The sequence below is a fragment of the Brachypodium distachyon genome, chromosome 4 (assembly GCF_000005505.3).
Source record: "Brachypodium distachyon strain Bd21 chromosome 4, Brachypodium_distachyon_v3.0, whole genome shotgun sequence".
Classification (NCBI taxonomy): Eukaryota; Viridiplantae; Streptophyta; class Magnoliopsida; order Poales; family Poaceae; genus Brachypodium; species Brachypodium distachyon.
In genome coordinates, this window is record NC_016134.3 from 5,065,099 (window position 1) to 5,088,328 (window position 23,230).

Here is a 23,230-nt window from a genome sequence, read left to right on the forward strand (position 1 = left end):
TAATTCTGCCGGAGGGAGTAATATATCTTCTTCCTATCGTTGTTGCTTTTTTTTTCTTTCTTACTCTACCATAAATGATGCTATCTCTGATCCTAAATTCTTGACTCAAATTTGCCCGAATATGAATATATCTATTTTTAAAAGGCGTCTAGATACATGTAATATTTCGACAACAATTTAGAATCGGAGGGAGTACTATCTTGCTTTGAAACATACATAAAATTAAATGGAAAAAATTGTACCTTTTATGATTCCTTTCTCTGACTCCAATTTCTGGTTTAAAACAAGAAATTGTTTCTAGCAAGATGCTCTTGTTACCATTTTTTAACAAGAGTGCACTTAAAAGAGACTATAAAAGAAAAGAAGATAATGTAGCCTTTGTTCGGGAAATTGAAGCCTCTCAATGTTCGCCTTTTGTGATTAGGACCATATAGCTTTCTGTGTAGCTTGTGATTAGGACCATGTTGCCTGTCAACACAGTTCCGCATATTCGATCCCATCTCAAATTCTCAATGCCATCATGCATGACATGGCAAAAAAAGCGTCTCCGTTCAGTGAACCTGAAACAAGATGCTGCATGTACCCCCACAATATATGGAACTCGTGGAAGAAATAGATTTGAGTTTCTCTTTCCAATAGTAACGTATTTGATGAGATTAAAAAACTCAGGTCATGTTTGGCGAGGCAAAAACTCAGCTTCTCAACACTCAGCAACGGTCCAAAAAATAGCATTACAGCAAATGTCAAATTTGGACAAGATGGAGAGATTCTAAGATATTGAGAGAAATTATTGTACTCGAGACAGCGTAGAGCCATGAAATCTGAACTCCGCATATCAAACAGTCTTGACAAAAAGATGTACATGTTTGATGTTTTCGCGCTGAAACAAAACCTCCTGAAGAACAAAGAAGAAGAAAAATAATTACTACATCACAGCCCTGGTAGGACCAGAAAACCATTGAGGACCAGGCCCGGTCATGAACATTGGAGATCATAATTCTTTTGGCAAAGCCACAGAAGGACATTTTCCTAAGGTATTCCATAGTATGTAGTCTCCAGAAGAGGCCTGTCAAAGGAGAAGAATTTCACACGTCAATCGAGCTATCAAAGACTATCGTATCATATAGATAGAATGTCGCTTCTGAGCACCATGGTCTCAAAACCGTTTCGAGTAATGCAAGTACAAATTTATATATCTGGATAAAGTGAACAAAGTTTGTTTGCAGAGTAAATTCTTCATGCTGTTACATTAGCATCAATTAAGATTTACCTGAAATCATGAATTTTGCAGATGAAAGGATCAAGTTGCTTTGGACAAAGCAATTATAAGCAGGGATGAAGGGGTCCTTAGAGGATAGACAACTAAACATCGACAAGTCCTTTTGGAGGGACGCAAGAGCAAGTTGAAGTGGCATTTGATTATATTTCTGTTTTTAGTGTGTACATAATTTTCACAAAGGCAAGATGCTCTTTTTACAAGGTTGTCTTCAGCTGCTCTGAGTCAGCTTTTCAACCAAAGTTTGTAAGTAAATTTAAGTAACTCCTGTGACCCCTTTAAAAACAGCTGCGTTTGGACGAGAAGCTGCTTCGTAGCAGATTAAAATGTTTAGTAGTTGTTTGTTCGACATCGAATGTAGCAAGTTCATATATTTCTATGGTTGGGGGAGTGGATGTACAATCTTACCACATGGTTTAAGTCCTCACTGATGCGACTTTAGGTTCCTAATAATACCGCTGGGTTTTCCCAGAGTGCAAAACGCTGCAGGTGATGTACTATTGCATATGTTGTTTGTACAGTTGTCTATGACTGACTATTGAAATTTGTGCGAACAGCTACCTGTTTTCAGTGTATTGACCGTTTAAAAGAACATATGTTAGAGCTCGTGAGATAAGAAAGTCACCTGCATTGAGTATTCAACTGGGGCTTTGACAGAAGGGTAAATTGTTACCTGCAGAATGCCGTTACAGTATGAAAAACACGATTTATAATTGTGATTCATTTTGCTGAAAGAATTAGAGAAATGTAACAATGGTAACAAAATAACCATTAAATGGGGGTCAGACATGTAAGGGGACAATTCTTGAGTAATCTCTTAAGCATGGTAGTAGGGAAACATTAGAATGACTGTCAGGACCCCATGGTAGTAATCTCTTAACAAATGCCTAACATCAGCCTAGAACACAATGCGTCCTAAATATATGGGTGAATATTCTGGCTGACTTTAAACTGAGAAAAACATTGGCTAAACAAACAAGCACCACATCTGGGGATCAACCATTGGATAACAATGCTAAACTCCGTAACCCCTCGTAGATGACCAGAAAAGGTTAAGAATAACTTACAGATCTTGGATCAATTATAAGACCAGACAGCGTGCCCCCAACTATTTTAAAAGAAACCTGGAAAATCATTCCATGATCAATTAATAATATTGAAGAAACAAGTTCAACATATGTGCTGTTGTATTCATATAAAAGAATTCCTGGGTATGAAAAACAAAGAACATAAATCCTTGCAAAAAAGAAAAACATAAAGGAAACAGTGGCGTTTCCATATTATATGCACTCTGGTTCCAGATATAAATATAAATATAAAATATTACATGAATAAAGTAATGTCATGCAAAAGTCAACAGTGTTGTTGTCCTATATGAACCAATGAAACAATTTACAGCTACTATGCTGAATGACCAGGCAGATATGATTGTTCCCAATGATCTCATATTAAAATAAATGTCATGACAGAGATCTCAACTTGCCAGCAGCATCATGGTTCAGTGGAGACAAACCTTAGCATAATTATAGCCTTGCCAAGACAATGGCTCTTCCAAGTCAACTGCTTGAAGGTCCCTGTTCATTTTTTCCATAAGGTAGTCATCCAAGTTGGCACCATTGTTAGTGTTATCTTGCTCACAGTCACTATCTTCAGCTAACGTATCAGTTGAAACTGACCGAAATGATGAGTTCATTCGCTGTGCTGTTCTAGGATAAAATCTAACAGTGCCAGAGAAGTTAGCCTCTATGCTTCTACCGCTGAGGCCCCTGCCGCTTGAAACAATTCTCCACTCAATTGAATGTTCTGTCATTGAAACTGTCCCAACTGATGGATTCCCATCATATGATGCAACTCTTCTCCGAGGAAATGGCATTGTTACCATGCAAAATTCCATAATAAACGGAGACTTGTAGCCCTCCATCAATCTCAACTTAAATAGAAAAGCACCTTCATTCTCAGATACCATAGACAACTGGTAGAAGCCTTTAACAGGTGGATCAATGTTGCATGGAGCTTGATAGTGCATCAAAACAAAATTTCCTAGTGGTGGTTGAAATATAAGAGATTGCTTATCGCCAGTAGGCTCTGAAGCTTGAACACAGTGATGGAATGATGATACTTCCACACGAGCAGCTTTTAACCCAGTCAGTGGCAAAGAAACATCAGGTAACCCTTCCAGTTCAGCCCTACAGGTCACTTGTCCCGAAACAGAAAGGGAATCGGGCACATCATCACGGTCATATAGCGCAGCATTTATAGTCTCCAGGCTAGAGAAGAGAGTCCTTTGCCTCCCTTTGTATAGGTAAGGCTTCCAGGCAGGTTGCTTCTGATCTGTCGGAAGCGGATCAGCTGAAAATCCAGTTGTTCTAATCGAAGTAACATTGCCATAATTAAGATCCTGAGGTGTACCTACAAAAATATGTTGTTAACCTTGGTTTGTTAGTCTATAAATATTTCAATGAAGCTAGATAATAGAACAGCATAAAATGTTGACTCCATAACAGGAGGGTCTATTTTGCGCCAAAAAAAAATCAGGAGTTGATTCTTAGTTACTCACCAAAAGGCATAGCACCAATGATGAAGTTCCGTAGTACATCCTTGTCAAAAGGTCTCACACCACCTTTTAGAGACTCTGATTGAGAAGCACCAACAGGCGAGGAAACTGATGCAATTGGGGCAGCAACAGGTGTAGTGATTGGTTTTGGCCGGGCAGAAATACCTATACTTCCAGTCAATGAATCTAACAGTCCACCAACAGAGGGGCCAGAACTAACGACCACCTCCGGTTCAGCAACATCACCAGTAATTATATCGCCAATGACATTTGCTACCATAAATGCCCTACAATAGGACATGAAGTATAGTGCATCTAATGAACATGATCATCAGTTGGTTGACGAAGATAGCAGTATAGCACTCACAAAATATATGAAGGCCATATATGAATTGACAATGGGGTTGCTAGCGTGAAAAATGGAACATCAAAGAACACATATCAATAACAGGTAAGCAAACTTACATTACCCTGTTATGCACGGAAGATTAAGAAGAATGGAAGAAAGATTGCCATCCTCCTTAGCCGAACTCCCACAATCAGGTCTTTTCAAGAGGCTTTCAAACGCTCTAAACGACTGAGGATCCACCAGAGGCAACACAAGGACATAATAACCTCCACGTTTCTGTAGAACCACTGGCCACAGTATAAACCCGTCCTCTTCCTCTTTGTCGATACGAAGGGATATAATATGGCGAGTGATTGGATCATCGACCCAAGAATCCGATCCCACAGATGATATGCTCGTGCGGATACCAGAACCACGTGCTGTGCCTTCCCTGCACAATGTCAAATTCAACTATTCAAGTGCCTATCACATATGTTTCTAAACTGTGAACATACAACATGTGCTGATGGAGTTACAGTTTCAGTGGATGAACTACAGTAGTAATATGAGTACCTACATAGGGATAAATTTATTCCCTGTTCAAAACAAATATAGCATCGTTCATGATCCTGCCATCTAAACCATATCGAAACACCTAATTCAGTTCCACACAAGGGTAATTTAGTGTCTGATGTTTAAAAACCACAACAAACTCCAAAGCAAGCTAGTCCAGGAGCCAAGAAAGCAACACCAAACCTTCTCCGGCGGTCGGCAAAGGCGGCGGCGACCTCGTAGTCCGCCGGCAGCGGCATCTTCGCGCCCCTCCCCGGCCCCTCCTTCTCCCAGGCGACGCGCCACCGCTTCTCCACCACTGCGAACCGCCTGAAAGGAGAGGTCAAAAGGTGAGTTCCACAGACCAGAAGGGCCGAATCCTGGCGCGAGAAGCCCCGGATTTCATCTTGGGGGTTCGCCAGGTGGGCTGGCGGCGGTCGGGGTTGCGTACTTGGAGAAGGCGACCACGTCGTGCGGCGTGAGGATCCAGATTGCGCGGACGCTGCAACCGCCGCCGGACATGGCTCGCCGGAGAACGGCCGCTCGGTGGCCGTGGACCTGGTGCTTGTTTGTTGTTTCTAGGATGGGATGGCCAGTGGGGAAGATGACAGGCACACGAAAAGAAATCCGCCTTCCAGTTTTTTCCTGTTGCCAAATCCGCCTCCCAGCTTAGGTTACGTCTTTATTCTTTGTCTTGGTCTGCGCATTTTGGTTCGCTAGGGGCACGGCAATACAAGTGCGTTGCTGGAACTAAAAATACACCACATATTTTCTTCGAACTAGCTAAATACTTCATGCAGAAATAAAAGGGTCGTACATAATTTGATGTGAGGTTTTATAACGGTGTTGTTGCTTCCATTATTTAATGATATTCTATTTTAGATTCGGGTGGCCACGGTCCAATACATAAAGAAGAAGAGGGATAACGAGGTAAGGGAAGCCTGGGACCTATAGGTTCAGAGATATAGAATGCTGATGGACATAATGGCCATCGCGAAGTGGGCGGTGTAAGGTGCTCAAGACGAAGATTGGCTCTTGGGCCAATGTCAACACTGAGCTTAAGACGAGCAAGAGTTTGAAAACATCATCACCACCAACTGCAAGTTAAGATACACGAGTAGTTAAGATAAAGATATGTTAGAATATTATTTATTATCTAAAACTCAATAGCTATATCCGCTCAGTGGTTTGGGCTAAATCAACAAGTGCAGTAATCTGAAGGATTCAGACCACCGCCACCGGTTGAGATTTATATAGGAGCAATGATCTACACAGTCATATTTGCTCCTCCTAACGCAACTATTCTAGTTATAAGCGGTGATATTCTATAATTCGTTTGAAAAACTTGGAGGTTCAATCAATTTTTGCGGAGAGGAGAGATAGATCGAGGAGGAGACGACAATGTGGAGAAGCGGTGAAAAACAGGTCAAATTTGACACGAAAAACGTCGATGAAAGTGAGAAGACCAGAAAAGACCCACCCTCTGCAGGTTTAGAAGAGTGGTCCGGGGCAACAAACATTGCCGTAGATGGTGGTGGTTGGGTTAGAGTAGGATAGTGAGGTGGGACGGTGGCACTGCACATTGTCGATTCTTGGATGTAAGACATTTTGTTGTACGGGATAGGCCGAGAGGGTCGTTGAGGTGTCGGCAAAGACAATGAAAATCAGGAAGTGCGCGGGAAAGACGGTGAAAAGATTTGAGAAGAAGGTAGGTGGTGAGAAGATATTCCCTCTGTTTCAAAATGTAGGATGTATAAATTTTGTTAACTGTCAAATTTTCTAAACTTTGACCAAGAGGTGTCATTTTCGTGACATCTTGGTTTTTTCAGACCTTAGATGCTGATATTTTTTGTTACAAGACGAGTCAAACTTTATAAAATTCGGCAGTCAACGAAAAGGATACACCTTATAATAGCAAGCTTCCACACGTATTATTACAGTACTTATAAGTGGTAGCAAAAAATTTAATTTAAGAGCTGGTTTGCCCGAGTGGTTAAGGGGGAAGACTTAAGATCTTCTGCACAGAAGTGCGCGTGGGTTCGAACCCCACAGCCAGCACCAGTCCGGTGTTTTTCCTGGATATTTTTACTCTCCTAAACCCATTTTTTTATCCTAGTAGTTGGTTCTTTTTAAAAAAGTTTCCAATCTAGCGTGACATGCTTCTTCATCTGAAATGAACATTTTGTCACTCCTTTTTTTTTTGCGAGGAAACATTTTGCCACTTCTTTCTAAATCGGTTTCCCTGTGTTAATGCTTGTTTCGTCATCTAAAATGATTCTAGAATTCCAAACTCTAGAATTGATCAGAGTCTTGACATGAAGCTATATGTACTCAAGCCAATTGCAATTCTTAGATTCTACTCCGTACTACGTAGAATTGATCAAGTCTTTTTCTTTTGTGGTAGTCAGAGTCTTATATTTGTACCATTTACAATTTCGAACTCTCTCTCTCTCTCTCATAGAAATGACTTGTCTCTCTCGCATCATCATCATCACTGGAAGAAAAGGAAATTGTTGTCTTGCAACATACTAGTGTAGTGATATTCGTAGATCTTTTAAGGCACGTAGGACTAGCCAGGAAGAGTAAATTGCATGGCACATTAATCGCATTGCTAAAAGCTAGCGTTCCTTAAAGAAGTGTTTTTCATAAGTTTTCATAAAGCAAATGCTGCAAATGCACACGACCAAATGCCCCATATCTGACAAGGAAAGCAAACGAGCATGTGATGAGCGAACGCTTCCTGTTCCTTGCACGTCTTGCAGTTCCGTACCGTTTCATCAGGACCATTCGTTCATCCTTGCAGTTGCAGGGATAACTTACTGAAGAAGAAGCAAAGCAATTCATTGTGCAAGAAGAAGGAAGGAAAAATGAGATACAATAGATAATACTCTTGAGACTCCAAAACTCGAAGAAATGAAGCAACATATTTTATATACGCATCGAAATCCGTGTGAATATTCTATGAGGCTATGAGCACTCCGTAGGAATGATCGAAAGAAAGAATCAATGATGCACACGACAAGCTTGCCCGATCCCCAACTCAGCAGCTGATGTGCACGCCCGTACGCAACAGCAAACGTCGCAACACGCAACACGCAGTGAAGCTGAAGCCAGCCAGCTCGGATACTGCTGCATGCAAGCCTTACTGGCCGGCGGCGGCCATGAGGTCGAGCGCCGTGTCGACGAGCGCGCAGAGGCTGACCCCGTGCCTGCTGACCCCGGCGCTGCCGGAGAACACGTGGAAGCACTCCAGCTCCGACGTCGTCTCCGCCACGCGCCGAAGCTGCCGCGCCACCCCCGCCGCCGCCATCGTCTCCGCCCAACACGACGAGCCGCCCGTGCTCAGCATCGCGATCACGAGCTCCACGGCGAACCGTCGGATCCGGGGCACCTTGATCGAAGGGCTGCCGTACCTCGCCAGCACGGCCACCAGCCTGCTGACCAGGTCCTCGCCGCTCACCCCCGCGCGGGCCAGGTGCTGGCCCAGCTCGTCTTCTTCCGGGCCCGGGCCAGCCATGAGCTTCACCGCCTGCGCCGCCAGGCCCAGCGACACCTCCAGCAGCCTGGGCTTCGTCTTCTTCGCCATCACGTTCCGCAGCACCACCGTGGCCACGACCCCGCGGAGCTCCTCCTGCATAAACCGCTCTCCGGAGTACGCGCAGAGGTTCGTGAGGATCCTCGCCGCGCCGACGCCGACGACCTCGTCGTCCAGGGCTTCCACGAGCCGGCCCACGATGCCCGGCCCGGCATTGAGAATCCTGCCGCAGTTGCGCGTGCTGTCGAGGGCCAGCATGGCGAGCGCCTCGCCGGCCTCGACGCGCGCGGCGTCGCCCTCGTCGGTAATCCCTGGGCGGAAGAACATGGCGAGGAGGAGGGAGACGACGCTCCCCGTGCCGCCGATCTTCTCGCGCGCGTCGGCGTCCATGGCGAGCCTGGTGAGCACCTCAGCGCCGAGCCGCTGGAGCTCGAGGTGGCCGTGGCCGTGCTGGAGCACGGCGCGGATGTTGCTCACGGTGAAGACGATCTCCGCCACCTCCCGCCGCAGCTGCTTCCCCGTGCCCCCCGTCGTGTCCGCCAGCATCCGGATCACCTGCAGCGACCGCTTCACCGCCTTGGCCCTCGAGGGCGTGATCGTCACCACGGCACCCCCGGCTGAACAAGAAGAAGAAGAATATGGTTCGATGGCGGAGAAGTCGATGATCTTGTCGAGGAGTCCGCGGGCGTTGCCGATCTTGCAGCAGTTGTCGTGGTCGCGCGCGAGCTTCTTGATGATGAGGAGGCCCAGGAGGTTGCACTCCTCGTCCCCCGCGGCGTAGAGCAGCGACGACACGGACTCGATGGCGCCCGGGATCCCGGCCACGCGCAGCGCGTTCCGCTTCTTCCCGGCCAGCTTGGACACCACGAGCGCGGCCGACGCGCGCGCGCCGGCCTCGGCGACGCCCTTCCAGCTGAGCATCTCCACGAGCCGCTCCATGACGGCGCCCGACGTGCCGACCCGGCGCAGAGCGGCATCTCCCAGCCGCGGGGAACCCGCGACATTGACGAGGATGCCGACGCCGATGCGTTGCTCGTCGTGGGAGCCTTCGACGAGGAGCTCCTCGGCGAAGGAGACGAGGTCCATCCGGAGGCCGTCGAAGATGCTCCCGTCGACGCAGCGGGAGTATGCGTCGTAGAAGAAGCGGCGCACGGCGAGGAGCCCCGGCGCGCCCGCCAGGCGGCATTCGGCGGCCACGCGCTCCAGGAGGCGGCCGTGGCTCACCTCCCACTCCCACATGGCCTTCTCCGCCAGGAACAGCAGCGCCTCGGCCAGCGCCAGCCCGTAGAAGATGTCCAGCGCGGACCGCCGGTTGGTGCGCGCGTCCATGGCCTCCCCGAAGTCCTGTTTCACGAGCCGTGTCGCCGAGAGCGTGACGCAGGCCGTGGCCGAGGCCAGCTGCAGCCAGTAGAAGGCCCTGCCGACGTGCCTGGACACGAAGCCCCAGCTCCTCCACGACGACTTGGTGCTAGCGGAGGAAGAAGACGATGGGGACGGCGTTAGTTTGGAGGAGCGGAGGTTGAGGAGGAAGCGGAAGGAGCGGGCGACGAGGCGGAAGGAGGAGCGGCCGGCGGAGGAGAGGGACCAGGTGGACTGGTGCTGCCACTCGAGCTCGTGGCTGCGGCTGAAGATGCGGGCGCCCTCGATGAGGAGGATGACGGTGACGGCCCAGAAGTCGTCGCGGCCCAGCGTGATGGCGAAGCCGCCCAGGAGGACGACGGTGGCCCAGATGAAGCCCAGCGCGCCCAGCCCGCTCGCCGCCTTCTCCAGGATCGCCAGCCGCAGCGCCAGCAGCGTCAGCCTCCGCTCCGGCCCGAAGCTCTCCGGCGCGCTGCACGAGGAAGACGACGAGGAGGAGGAGGGCTCTTGCTGGGAGGCCAATTCGACGCTGGAGCGCGGCGGCGAGTCCGACAGCTGCGGCTCGAACGGCGTCGCCGCGAACATCCCCTGCGCGCTCGGCTGGCCCTCGATGATCACCCGCACCGACCGCCCCACGTCGGCGCTCAAACCGCCGCCGTCCATTGTCGATCGATCTCTCGCACTCAATGGACAATGGTCAGTCTTGATTAACTAGCTTGGTGTGTTCTTGAGTTGCTGACTGCCTGGTTACTCGTACGTGTGAAAGATATTGCTCGATGGAGATGAGTGTGGCGTATATATACGTGCGTCCGCCATGGATGAGGGAAGGATCGAGGGTTGTTTTCGGTTGCGTGGGCGCGGGAGATGTGTTTGTCCGGACCGGAAGGCAAGGGAATTGAAGACGGTGCGCGCGCGTGCCGCGTGCGCATGTGGCAAATGCTTATACGGTCTGGATTTGATGGGACGGGATCGATGGATGGATGGATGGATGGGATCGGGGCTAGGGGTGGTGTGGAAGCGAGGAGAATCGATTCAAGCGAAGCGGGCGGGCGCGTGCGTGCTGTCCACCACACCACTCGATCCATTCCCGCGTGTTTGCTTGCTTGCTTGTGAGAACCACCCAAAGGAACAGAGCTCGCCGCCAAAGCGTTGTACGTATGAGATGGATCAGCAGCAGCTTAATTTCGAATTAAAACTAGCCAAAGAGGACGCGATTCATGATTTGCATATCCCTACACATAAGTAAGATTTTAAAGTTGCGCTGTAGGCTTGAGATTGATTGAACCTTTGCTTGCAACTCCACTGTCGTCCGGTTCGGAGTATCTATATAGCTGACGAATGTATGTACTCCCTCCGATACTAAATTGTCGTCGAAGTATGACATATATCTAGACGCTTTTTAAGAATAGATATATTCATATTCGGGCAAATCGGAGAGCAGTACGTGATTGTTCTCCGAGAAGTGACGTACGAGGTTAATCATCGACCATGCGATCGTCGTATATTAATTAGGAAGCCAAATGATTAGTGTATGCATCGAGGTCAACCGAATCTAGCCAACTTTTATACAACTCTCATAGGCCGACACGCAATATTACACATGTATATTTCCCAAAACGGAGATGAAAACATGATCTGTTTTTCGGCCCATATCGAGATACACATATATGGCCTTAATTACGCCGACTTGTGTATAACAAAACTGTACTCGTCATTGCCAGACTTCTCTTCGTTGCTTGATGCTTGCTTGCTTCTGGTCGGTTAGCGAAACAGAGATCATTTTCTGGTCTTAGAAGCAACCGGTTCGTTAGCCGGATCGATAAGCATTCACGGAAAGATCGAGGCCAATTGAAGATTGTATGCATAAGCATTCAAAAATATCGATACATCTCCAATGTTGCTCCGGCCAGCAAGCAATTATATCATTCACATGTCTTTTCTCTGGATCATGCTCGAAGTCTACGGTAGAGGAAAAATGGTGTTGTGTTGCCAGATTTGCTTTGGGAGGGTACGTACTAGTGACACTTTCCCCTCTAAAACTAAATTCGTGATGTCTTTAGCATGGAGTGCATGTGTGCATATGGTAATGTACTAATGTCAATAGAGACGCCATGCACAGAGCAAAACTCCATTATTGCTTCGGTCAACCAGCAAAACTGAACTCCCTCGCTGCAAAATCCCAGTATTTTTTTTCTTTTTTTTTAGATCCCTCAACGACCGTGCTCAAACGTTGTTTCCAAATTTCCTAGATCGATAAAAGGCAATCGGGAATTAAATCATGTGAGACTAGAGGAATCTAGTAACAAGATACTTTCGGAGTCCACGGATCAAACCGACTCATTGAATTGAATCTGAGGCGTTCGATGAATTAAGAGTAACTTGGCTCTTCTCAAGTTGATCGGTGAAAAATCAGGCAAAAACCAGAACAATCGGATCCAAACCCATTCTCCACCAGCGCGGCGAACACAACACAAAAAATACATATAGGTTTCATGTGCTTCAAACAAGAGAAAGATGTTTCCCTTTGACGGCAATTTCTTGTCGAGTAAAATGCATCACGTGTCACTATTCTTTCGCGAAGATGCCAAGTCAGTTCCTAATCTTTCAAAACGCATGTTTAGGTCTTGATTGTTTGTTAAGTGGTTCGTCCCAGGTTCCTCGGGTGTATGCGTAGCTCCGGCTGCATGACGTGGCTACTACCTATGCTTTGGCCCTCTTACATACCCCCCCGGCCTAGGTGTTAGGTTTATGAAACCTTACATCCACATGACCCTCCTCCTTCCCCACCCATAAGTCCATTTCATCCTTCTCGGTCCTCTCTCTCTCTCTCTCTCTCTTCCCCCTACCGTGAAACCCCGGTCGACTGAGAGGCGTTGGCAGGCTTCATCACGAACTGTGGACGAACACTACTAGAAATCACAGTTTCCCCTAGTGCCAAATACTCTAGGTGAAAACATAAAAACCTTAGGTAAAGGCTTTACCTAGGGATTGTTCTAGGTATAGTATGGTGGGTAAAGAGGGCTTTATCTATGGGCATTTTGACAACTCTAGGGAAACATTTCTTTACCTAGGGGTTAGAACTCTAGGAAAAGATATCACATGGGTGCTGCACGTGTCACATCATCATCTTTCCCTAGAGGACTTTACCCTCTAGAATCTGAAATGCACCCTAGGGAAAACATATTGAAATTTGTATTGACCATGTATGAATTCATATGGACCGTATTTGAATTCATAATGACAATATTCAAATATATTCAAACGGAGCCAGAAATAATAACCAATAGACATTGCACAAAACACAAATTGCTTCAATCAATCTCACTCTTCATTCAAATAACGCATTCATGACGTACATCCATAACATATCAGTGAATGATAGAGTTTGCTATGCGAAAAAACGGGACTCAACATGTCAACTCTTGACACGATGAGAAAGCAAGTGCTTCTATTCTAGACTGGTTGAAGAAACCTCCAAACAACCCATTCTTGATTTGCAGCAGGCCAGTGGACAGAAATATTTGAGCCGACATTCTGTTCCTGAAAATAAGATTAAACTCATTTTAGGAGTTGGATGAATATATGTGGTAGCGTCAATATATATAAATTGGTAATAATAAACATATCTCATCAGCAAACCAGTAAGTGTATACCGTTAAGCTAAAAGAAAATCTACATGTACTCCCTCTGTTCATATATGCAAAATGCACGAAATGATATTACAGTTAGCTCTCTATGATTTAATTGGGCTGGCTGACAACCATATTAAACTCCCAGTGGCTTTATACTAATTTTACAATGAACATACGGAGAAACACCATGGAATAAAAAATGAAGCTAGACAGTTGAAACATGTGGCATGGTGCATGACTTCAAAATGGAAGCTAGACAGTTCAAAAAAAATATAAAAAGAGAAACTAGCAGTCGGTTCATCTTAAAAGAATTGGCTGCATCGATGTACATTTAGGAGTATGGATAGGGATGTCCAGAATTGGTGAGGTGGTCAACATACAATGGAATAGATTACCAGACTATTAGAGACAACAAATAATGCTACTGGTAATATTAGTTATCTGAATATACACAAAAGAAGAACCAAAAATTAGCACAAGCAGTAGCCAATGGTTTCACTTCAGAACTTGGAATAAAAAATCTAATCAAAATGATGAAGGCAGTTGATGATAAATGTATCACTTACACAAGCTCAATTAGAGGCCTCACAACGCATAACTCAGTAAGCACTCGATCCATTTCTCCCAATTAATTTCACCTAGAGTGCTAATTTCTCTTCCTTCTCCATGTTATATTTGAAGTTTGCTATAAACATGATTCTGCCTCACCTCAATACATCCTCTGCATGCTAAAGATGGTGACCATGCAACAGAATCAAGTAATAAATCCGCTGCATGCAGAGAAGTATTGTAGAGAAGTGTTGTTTGATTACAAAAACAAAGGGGGATTTATTTCAGGTGCTGCAGCAGAGAAGTCTTGTTTGATTACATAGGCAGATAATAATGATTGCTAGATTAACACTGAGAACTTGACCAGCATGCAGGTGAACAAGAATGCCTACACACACAAAAAGGCAAACGGACAAGAAAGGCTACTGAGCAGAAATCAATAATTCCAAAAATATGATTATATAGAGATTCCTGATTTCGGACACACATTCAGGTACATGGATGCTAAGCAATTTCAAATCTAATCAACAGCCACAGGCTTCTAGTGTAAAACAATAAAGATCAAATTTGTTCAGGGAGAAGGGGGGGGGGGGGAAGGGAGATGGGCTCACCACAGTTGAATGCCGGGATGGGTGATGGCACGACGTGCTCATTGCAGTGGCGGTTCCGGTGATTGTTGGTGCTGCTCCTGCTCTTGCGGAAGGAGGTGAACTGCCGGCGGCGGCCTTCGGAGCAGCGTATGTTGGACCACGACCCCAACCGCCTCGGAGCAGGAGAACGGCCAGATCCACCGGCGCCCTGCATCCGGCCTCCTCGAGCAGCAGGGGAAGGCGGGGCCTCGGCCGGCCTCCCTCGCCGCCTAGTCTGCCAGATCCGGACCCGGGATGGCGGGGTCTGGTGGAGAGGAAGGGGTTGGATCCCCCGTACCGCTGATCTGGGGATGACGGCGGCGCGAGCAAGCCGGGGAGCGGTAGGAGGAAGAAGAGAAGGGCCGGGGGGAGAAGGGAGAGGTGCAGTGGTACGGAGAAAAAACGGGGAGAGAAGGGAGGTTGGTACGGCAGCGATCCTCGTGGGATAGGTAGCGGCGACGGGGAGCACGGCAGGGCGGGACGTCACGAGCAGGGCGACGGTGGGCACGGCGGGGCGGCGTGGACTCATGGAGGCAACAAGAGGAGAAAGAAGACGAGATTTGTTTTTTATTGAGAGGGGAGGGGAGGATATTTTGCTCTCTCCCGTGGTGCGTCGATGCGTGTGTCACTGACAACTAGGCCCGTGCAAGGGAACGCGCGAAATAAAAGAAAAATCGAGCGCCAGCGAGGCGTTCTTTACCTAGGGCTTAAATTAACAGTTTACTTCACATTTATTTTTTGATGCAAATTTTCTTTACCTAGAGTTACACTGTTTGCAACTTTAGTTTACCTGAAAAATTGAAATAAACTCTAGGTAAAGTTTTTTGCCCTAGGAAAAACTGTGATTTTTAGTAGTGGAATTCTATCAAACCATCCTCGATTGTCACCTCATATCAACCACACCACCCGCCTCAAAGGGGGCTATGGCTTGACAAGAGGGGGAAAGTGTCAGCAGAGAAGGAGGTTTTAGAAAAACATTGAAAAAAATGTGAAGGCTCATGTGGCGTGGTTCCCTGTGGTGGAACCAACCCACCCAGGTTCAAGTCCTATACCTGACGTGTGTGCTCATTTAACTGGATTTATTTCAGGATTTAACCGGCGATATTCTTTTAGTGATAGGTGACGTACCCGTCAACAGTGAAGCGTGTGTGTGTTCATTGGGTTGAGTGTATGGGCGTGTGTGATCGTCTGCGTTTGTATTGTGTTTCTAAAAAAACATTAAAAATGATAGAGTTAGGAACTAAAGGTGGACATGGAACATTTGTGTGGCCTTAGGACCATCTCATCTTTCTACCTGCGCACCAATACAATCTTAGCCCTAGCATTAATATCAGTGGCCTCACTAGGGTCTTGTTAAATTCCGAAAGAACTTGACATAGATTTTTTTTACTTTGACAAGTTCAACTTAGAAAAAACTCCACTTACGAATATTGTTGGGCTTTGCATTTCTCGCTAGCAAAAGAGCACTTATTGCTAATTCGTCAAAAAAAAAAAAATCACGGCAAGAATCGTCACTCTTGAATCGCGAAGAAAGAAAAGAAAAGAAATGTACGACGGAGAAAACCTAGGATGATGATAGGAAGGGCGGAGAGCAACCCCGACCGCGACCGTCCCCTCGAAAACAGCCGAGCAGCCGCTACGGCCGTCCCTCTCCAAAACCCCCAAACCCTCCAATCTTGTCGGGTTACGCGCCTCCGGCCCCCATTTCCATCCCCACCGGCGCCTCCCTCCTCTTCCCCCCATCTCCCTCCCCAGCCCACACGGCCTAGGGCTTATCAATCCGGTCGCCCCCCGAAGTCGAACCCCTTCCAGGTGCAAACCCTCAACCTCCCCGCCGTCCCGCATTCCTCGGTCTCTTCCTCTCCTCTCCTCTTCCCCGCTTTTCTGGTGGCGGTGGTCCATGCGGTTCTCATGTGTTGCTTCGCTGCAGGTGGTGGTGGGACGGTGAGGAGGACTGGAGGATGCAGGCCACCGGGAGCGTGACTTGGGTCGTCGGCGCGCAGGCGTCCGTCCTAGGGAGATGCAGCGGCGGGGTGCCGTGCCCTTCTTCTTCTTCGTCCTCGTCGTCGTCCGCTTCGTCTGGTAGGTTCCAGGGGCTTGGCGCGGTGCGGTGCTGCGTGCAGGCGCAGGATAAGAAGCCGCGGGTGAGGAAGACCAAAGAGGAGCGGAGGGAGATGGTCGAGTCCTTCGTCAACACGTACGTACTGTCCCCGGATCTCTTTTTCCCTGTCGCTTTTAGTTTTGTTTGCGAATGATAGTGTGGTTTTGGTCCTCCTGTGTTTCAGTCTGCTGTATGCAGGCCTGTACCGTCTAATTAGCATGCTCATTCTGATTGTTGGTGCTAAAACGAAGTCCACAGTATCTCTCTTAGTAATCAAGCCTTGCGTCTGTGTTTGTAAATTCAATAACAGTAACTGCACATACTTGTTATGTTTTACCCAGAGACTGCATTTCTCTATCTCCTAGGCTTATTGTGCTAAAACAATGTCATTGGTTTGTCTGAATCACTAGGATTTAGCTCACAGGTGTTGTGATAGTTGGTAGTTCTATTTATTTTTTGCAATCTATTGTAGAAACTTTGTACTTCAAGTCTACTCTCTCCAGTGTTTTATATGATATAACCACCGTATTCTACGATTTAGTGTTGTCTTTTGCCGTGTGATCTAGATTATGGTCATCAAGTGTTCCAATTTTTTTCTTTTGGATTCATTCGATTGTAATCCAGTGGCAGGGAAATATGTCATTTCTCTTAAGCCTCGTTTTGCATTGAGGTTCTATATAGGTTAAAGTTATGGCCGCTTTAATTTTCCCTATTTCATCTTATATACTTTGTGCATGTCGAGTATTTCTTCTACCTTGTTTAATCCAATTGGCATTGCTGTTGTCTTATTTCAGCTATCGGGTATCAAACAATGGGAAATTTCCTTCAGTCAATCTAACACACAAGGAAGTTGGAGGGTCATATTATATAGTTCGTGAAATTGTCAGAGATATCATCCAAGAGAACAGAGTTCTTGGCCCTGGTGGTTTGAATGCTAAGGCATTGAGTTTTGAGGATTCTCCTGATTCTTCTGAATTGTCTGCTAGTCATGAATTGGGCCAAGACAATATAGAGATATTGGATTTGTCTGATGAGAATCAAGGTGGCAAAGATTCTGTGTTGGAAATGTCTGACCAGGAGGGAGTATTTTCTCTTCAAAATAATGTCATCAGCACCGAGCAACTATTGGGCTCATCTAATCTCTTGCAGTCTGGTATTTTGAACAGTGTTGTCCAAAATGGGAATGTAGAAAGTGCAACATGCTTGGACACAAACCTTCAGGAAGAAGATGAACCGCTGTGTGAAGAACCAAGGGAGGTTGACACTATTGGTTCTGAAAAGCAAGCCCCTTCATTTGTTCATGTCTCTGATTTGCATAAAGATATTGAGGTAGACAGTTTGGTGGATGCTCATAAGATAGCAACCAGTAGCATCATTGATGAAGTTACAATTCTGTCAGAACCTAGTACTGTTTCTCAAACAAATGGGGCACTTCTACATGAGCATGTGACATTACCTGACGTTTGTGATGACATAACTAATAGTGCTGTTGATGAAGCTATTCTTTACTCAGAAACTAATGGTGTTCTTCAAACAAACCAGACCCTTGTACAGGAGCATGATAAATTACCAGAAACTGAAAGTATCATGACTGGTGATGTTCAGCTTATAGATGGGCAATTTAGACCTACAACATCTGCAAATCAAAGGGATGCCTATGTGTTGAATACAAGTGCAGAAGCCATAGACTCCACTCTCTCTGTGGACAGTTGTGACGAGATTGAGCAACCACTCCTTAATACCTGCTCTGACGAACAAGATAATTTAGAAGGCCTTGATTCTCAACCAGCACTGGATACAAAGGTTAGCCAATGCAGGTTTCTGCGAGAATTTGGCCATGTTTACTAAATTGTGCAGATGCGATCTGTAGTTAATATTGTAGAATTATGCCAGTCCTTACTGGATTTCTTATCTTTCAAGTATCAAATAATATGATCTCTCATTTTACCTGTCGTGTTTGCTGATTATGCTATGGCACTGAACTACGCTGCTGTATGGTGTGCATTGCAGGCGGAATTTGATTATGCCTGTTTTCCTTATAATTTGTTTACTTCATATGTCCAATTCATATTATTCTGTTTGTCTTTGTAGAAGTTGTTGCAAAAGGAAGACAAACACAGCACAGTAGAAAAAGATGTAAGCGAATTCCAGACATCAATATCTGACGTCACACACAAAGAGCGCGAGGCAAGCTATGTCAACACTGAACATGCGATAAGCGCGACAACAGTGACAGCAAGGCATGCACTTTGCATTCTCACTTTGGGTTGCATGCTTACTCTTTATAATTTTCTTCATACATTCCAAAAGGCTGTAACATATTAGTTCAGTCAAAGTTTCATCATGTTTTTGCCCCCCTGCATATCTGTTAATTCTGTATGTATATTGTTCCATTATTTACACCATGTAGAGGTATTAGTTAAATCAGTCCACAGGATCTGCACCAAATTGTGCTGTAGTCCTGATGTGAGGTTACCCTGCAACATCTTAGCACAAACTGAGGAAATTTTTGATCTTTGGAAGTTGGAATAGTGCATGATGAAGCTGTAAAAGCCACCAGTAACAATCAAATAACGTGCTAACAGTTATAGGTAATTGGATTGGTCTTATGTAGGACACCCTATCTTGCTCTATGTTTATGCTCCCTGATAACTGGCTGGCATAGTTTAGGAAATGGACTCATGTAAAACCTCATGTGCTAAGATACGCCATATCTTCTCTTGAAACCTATTTTTGGTCTTATGGCGCCGCATAATATAAAGAGTAAATAGCGCAACAAACCCACACATCGTTTATTAAAGCTATCATGTATTTCACATTGTTAATCAACCAGCTCATGAAACTACATTTTTAATCTGTGGAAGGTTTTAGTGTCATGAGAATATTACATACTCCCCCGTCCTTTTATATTAGGCATGCATGCATTCCATAATTTTACTGAGTCTTTGACTATCAATTAGACCAATAAAATGACAGTTATGTGGTATAAAGATTATACCATGAAAGCTTTATTCGAATACGAATTCAATTATATATATTTTTTGGCACACATACTACATATTATTGGTCTAATTAGTATTGGGTGCCCACTATAACAGGACGGAGGGAGTAATGTTACATGCTGAAAGGGTGGTTCTATGAAATGTTGTTGTCCAAGTATAGTTCTGTGAAATGTTTTATTAAAAGTGTGGTTTTGAAAAAAAAGTTAAAAAAAAGGTTTAAATGGTTATATTTACTCTAGTACGAATTCTGAACTCAGATTTTCGGTGGAGTCTGAGAACCATTCTAATATCGTTGCTATCTAAATTCTGTTACATAAAGCAGTCATGTTGCACTTCCTCATTTTTTTTCTGGTTGCTCGAATCCTGGTGATTGTCTTGAGGCCGAAAACTCAGATGGTCGGGGATGCTCTACCGTATATTTTTTAGTAAATGATATGGGGTTACAGCCAGTTGAAAAGGAAGAAGAAAGTAAAAGAATGCTACTGGTGTATGTAAATGACTACAGGTCTCCTGAGGTCTAATCTTGTGTACTTGCCCATGAACAAGATAACCATGTCAAATGCTTGATAGCTTGTTTTTAGTGCCTGTTTGATTGGTTCCTACCAATACCTTGTGCAAAATGTGGCAAGCCACAAATATTGTGGTTGGTAAATTGTTGGCCACACTTGTGACATGATCTGATTTTTTTTTGGGTGCATGCCATGTTGGACAAGGTGCTAAGAAAGTGAGGCCAAACACTAGTGTAAGAATCTGAAGCATGCCTAACTCATGTGTGGCAAGCAAACCAAATACCTATTAGTGTATCTTCATTTGATTATTCTTAAACATATACTTATTGAATAAAGAATAGACGCAGGGGAACAAGTGGCGCGCTACATATTCTGCATCAAACTATTCACTAGTGTTAGTTTTGCTGACATACTAGTTGCAGTCTAATGTTTTACTTTGATGACCTGCAGGAGAACTGGGAATGTACAACAGAAGAAAGAGGACAACCTATTTTGGCTTATCATTAGGGCATTTGTTGTTTCCATGTCCAAGTTGTGGGCAAAGTGAGTGATGTGCAAAATGCATCTTCATCTGGTACTGCTGCCTGGATGTCTTTCTGTCTACTGTGAAAAGAGGGACGCATTGTGAAGCTCCATTTCCCCTGATGCATATAGATGCTCGTCTTGTGCCACACTTTACGGTGTTTGCTACGGTTGGTTTAGTTTTATAGCTTATTAGTGTAGCTCAGATGTATCCTTTGGTCAACTTGCTCTGTTGGGGTCAAGTTGATACGGTGAAGTCTAGAATCAATCACTTGTACTTGCTCATCTGTGAGCTTTCTGAAAGTAGCAATTTGTTCTCCGACTAAATTGAGTATAACTGACTACCCCATTCTGGGGAATTTTCTCGAAGTATGTGAGCTTGTGCTTGTAGCCTTTGATTGTGCCTGCTGTGCAACGTGGAGCAGTCTTTCGTAACTATCAAATACAAAGTATTCTCTCCGTTCGGAAATAAGTGACGCGGATTTGTATAAACTATTATACAAATCCATCTCACTTATTTTGGGACGGAGGTAGTAGATCCTTGTGAGCTGTGAACCTGCTCTGATTTTGTATTACAAGATTTCTTGTCTATATACAAAATTTAGAAAGTACAACTCACAGAATTTAAGCGCAGAAAATGAACAAAGTCAAGTTGTTTACACTTGGTATCTCTGCTTGTGCTTAAAAAATGGTCGAACTATATACAAATGTAACTTTTGTAAAATACACCAGATCCATATTTTGCTTTGTTCGTTTGTCAAAAAAGATTGGGTCAAACAGTCAATTGCTCGGGCGCAAGCTCTATATTATCATCTCACAATTTAACCCTGCCATTTAACTTAAAATTTGTAATCCACAAGAGCAATGACTACGCATATCAACACCACATGGCATCGTGGAACAGGAACATCCCTTCAGCCACAAGCACAACTTATTACATTATTGTGGAAACTTCACCTATTGGGTATTTGCTTGTCAATTTCAACAACCCCCTAGTTTCCTCATCCATTGAGACCTTATCCTGGTCCATTCGCTCATCTATTATCAGAGGCATCATCTCAGCTTTGGAGTAGGTGCGCAGGACTGAGTTATATATCTCTGTTGTGACATACCCCGCTCCTCGAAGCACAACAAGAAGCTCCTCTGCCGCTTCAATGTCACCTCTCTTCTCAATCAGCGAAAACAGTGCTGCGACGAGTTGAGGGTTTGGCTCCCATTTGTCTAAACTTGACAGGGCTTTCTTCAGGCACTCAAGAATTTTGTCAATCCTCTCGTCATTGCCTAGATAACCCCAGACAAATAACTCCCAAGTGCTATAACTGGGCTTGACTCCTTTTTGCATAATGTGTTGAAGAAAACTCTCGGCCATCTCCATCTTGCCATTCTTGATATGAAACGAAAGGATCGTGTTTGGGATCCTCGAATCGCGTGTTCCTGACTCCGACTCCCACTCACTGTAAACACTCTCCGCTGCTGTGATATCACCAAACCTTGTAAGTGAAGTGAGCATGCACTTGTACTCGGTGTCGCTGAACTTTCTGAAGATTTCTCTCATCTTGCTCCACACCCTGTCCAAGTTCCCTCTATCTGACAGGCTTGCATAAAGGGTGAGAAGCGATGAGTAAGCGGTTCGCTCCTTCCTGGAGGCCCTCTTCTCCATCTCCACCAGAGCGTCCCGCCCTTTGACATGAAGCCCAGCATTGATGTAAATGCTAGCCATAAGGCTGAAGGTCATCCAGTCAGGAAACACCTTGTCATCTTTCATCAGATCGAAGACCTTCTCCGCAGTTTTGACGCTGTTCTTCCTCGAGCAGTAGGTCAGCCATATGTTGTAGGTGACCAGGTCCGGGATGGTGTACCTCCTTAGCTCCTTGATCATCTCGGGCACCTTCTCCAGCTCGCCGCTGGACATGTACATCGACATCATGTGGTTGAACGGGAGCGCGCATGTGAGGTACCCGGCATCGGCCATCTCCCGCAGCATGGCTTCCGCCTTGTCCCGCACACCGTTCTGCACGTAGGCGTGAAGGAGGGCATTGCAGGTGGACGGCCCTTTGGCCCGCTCGGGGACGTCCTCGAAGAACTTCTCCGCGCTGGCCAGGCCCCGGACCTTGGCGACGAGGTCGAGGTGCACGGCATGGTCCCCTGGAAGCAGCTTCATCTCCGGTTGGGTCCTCATCCACTCGCAAATCTGCATTCGGCAAGGGACTGGCGTCGAGATCGACAGACAATACAACAAACAGGTGGCGGGCGCGGCGCAGGCGGCGTTCCGTGGAGGGAAGCAATGCAGTGGCGTGGCGGCGTACCTCGAGGGCGTGCTTGAAGCGGCGATACTTGCGGAGCTCGCGAACGACGCGGTTGAGCTGGTACTTCTGCACCGTGCGGCCTTCCTCCGTCCACCGCCGCAGCACCACCACCGCGCTCCGCTTCGGGTACATGAGCTTCAGCAGCCGCTTCCCTAGCGTGTCTCCTCCGCCCCCCGCACCGCCTGATCCTCCTCCTCCTCTTCCTCCGCCGCCAGATGCCTCCGCGGCGTACCCGCACAGCAGCCTCGCCGCGGCAGCGCCGCCGTGCGCGAGCCGGCGGGACAGCATCGCTTCGCAAGAGACAGGGAGAAACCAAACCACGGCTCAGTCTCTCTCTGGAGTCTAGACTCAGAAGTCAGAAGTCAGAGCTAATGGG

General features: G+C 46.1%; 4 protein-coding genes and 1 non-coding gene across 6 annotated transcripts; 2 read left to right on the forward strand and 3 right to left on the reverse strand.

The window, feature by feature from the left end:
• Window positions 1-777: 777 nt before the first annotated feature.
• On the reverse strand, window positions 778-5,323 carry LOC100842885 (AP-5 complex subunit mu). The gene is made up of 8 exons (XM_003575850.4): window positions 5,162-5,323; window positions 4,915-5,040; window positions 4,301-4,609; window positions 3,834-4,117; window positions 2,790-3,685; window positions 2,344-2,400; window positions 1,902-1,949; window positions 778-1,066 (listed from the first exon to the last, which is right to left on the reverse strand). Exons 1-8 carry the CDS (start codon window positions 5,230-5,232, stop codon window positions 992-994), a joined length of 1,866 nt encoding a protein of 621 aa, XP_003575898.1. The 5' UTR covers window positions 5,233-5,323; the 3' UTR covers window positions 778-991.
• Window positions 5,324-6,685: 1,362 nt separating this feature from the next.
• On the forward strand, window positions 6,686-6,768 carry TRNAL-UAA. The gene has a single exon. It is a non-coding gene; the product is annotated as a tRNA-Leu (tRNA).
• An 843-nt stretch (window positions 6,769-7,611) lies between these two features.
• LOC100838111 lies at window positions 7,612-10,472 on the reverse strand. The gene has a single exon (XM_003575416.4). It carries the CDS (start codon window positions 10,265-10,267, stop codon window positions 7,853-7,855), a length of 2,415 nt encoding a protein of 804 aa, XP_003575464.1. The 5' UTR covers window positions 10,268-10,472; the 3' UTR covers window positions 7,612-7,852.
• Window positions 10,473-16,064: 5,592 nt separating this feature from the next.
• Window positions 16,065-20,949, forward strand: LOC100838408. Of its 2 annotated transcripts, none has more exons than XM_010238916.3 (5): window positions 16,065-16,226; window positions 16,345-16,611; window positions 17,310-18,318; window positions 18,607-18,755; window positions 20,477-20,949. In XM_010238916.3, exons 2-5 carry the CDS (start codon window positions 16,376-16,378, stop codon window positions 20,571-20,573), a joined length of 1,491 nt encoding a protein of 496 aa, XP_010237218.1. In that variant the 5' UTR covers window positions 16,065-16,226; window positions 16,345-16,375; the 3' UTR covers window positions 20,574-20,949. The 2 variants fall into 2 exon arrangements, with proteins under 2 accessions (XP_010237218.1, XP_010237219.1); XM_010238917.3 differs by having other exon boundaries at window positions 16,070-16,265.
• A 274-nt stretch (window positions 20,950-21,223) lies between these two features.
• LOC100822884 (pentatricopeptide repeat-containing protein At4g02820, mitochondrial) lies at window positions 21,224-23,197 on the reverse strand. Its single transcript, XM_010238918.3, has 2 exons — window positions 22,855-23,197; window positions 21,224-22,739 (listed from the first exon to the last, which is right to left on the reverse strand). Exons 1-2 carry the CDS (start codon window positions 23,140-23,142, stop codon window positions 21,483-21,485), a joined length of 1,545 nt encoding a protein of 514 aa, XP_010237220.1. The 5' UTR covers window positions 23,143-23,197; the 3' UTR covers window positions 21,224-21,482.
• Window positions 23,198-23,230: the final 33 nt, after the last annotated feature.

Bases quoted from the DNA above. Each gene is read 5' to 3' on its own strand.
- LOC100842885 (XM_003575850.4), bottom strand. From the start codon at position 5,232: ATGTCCGGCGGCGGTTGCAGCGTCCGCGCAATCTGGATCCTCACGCCG. The intron at 5,041-5,161 runs GTACGCAACCCC...CTCTCCTTTCAG, and splicing joins GACGTGGTCGCCTTCTCCAA to GCGGTTCGCAGTGGTGGAGA. The intron at 3,686-3,833 runs GTGAGTAACTAA...ATATTTTTGTAG, and splicing joins CATTGGTGCTATGCCTTTTG to GTACACCTCAGGATCTTAAT.
- LOC100838408 (XM_010238916.3), top strand. From the start codon at position 16,376: ATGCAGGCCACCGGGAGCGTGACTTGGGTCGTCGGCGCGCAGGCGTCC. The intron at 18,319-18,606 runs GTTAGCCAATGC...TTGTCTTTGTAG, and splicing joins AACCAGCACTGGATACAAAG to AAGTTGTTGCAAAAGGAAGA. The intron at 18,756-20,476 runs GCATGCACTTTG...GATGACCTGCAG, and splicing joins GCGACAACAGTGACAGCAAG to GAGAACTGGGAATGTACAAC.
- LOC100838111 (XM_003575416.4), bottom strand. From the start codon at position 10,267: ATGGACGGCGGCGGTTTGAGCGCCGACGTGGGGCGGTCGGTGCGGGTG.
- LOC100822884 (XM_010238918.3), bottom strand. From the start codon at position 23,142: ATGCTGTCCCGCCGGCTCGCGCACGGCGGCGCTGCCGCGGCGAGGCTG. The intron at 22,740-22,854 runs GTACGCCGCCAC...TGCCGAATGCAG, and splicing joins GCTTCAAGCACGCCCTCGAG to ATTTGCGAGTGGATGAGGAC.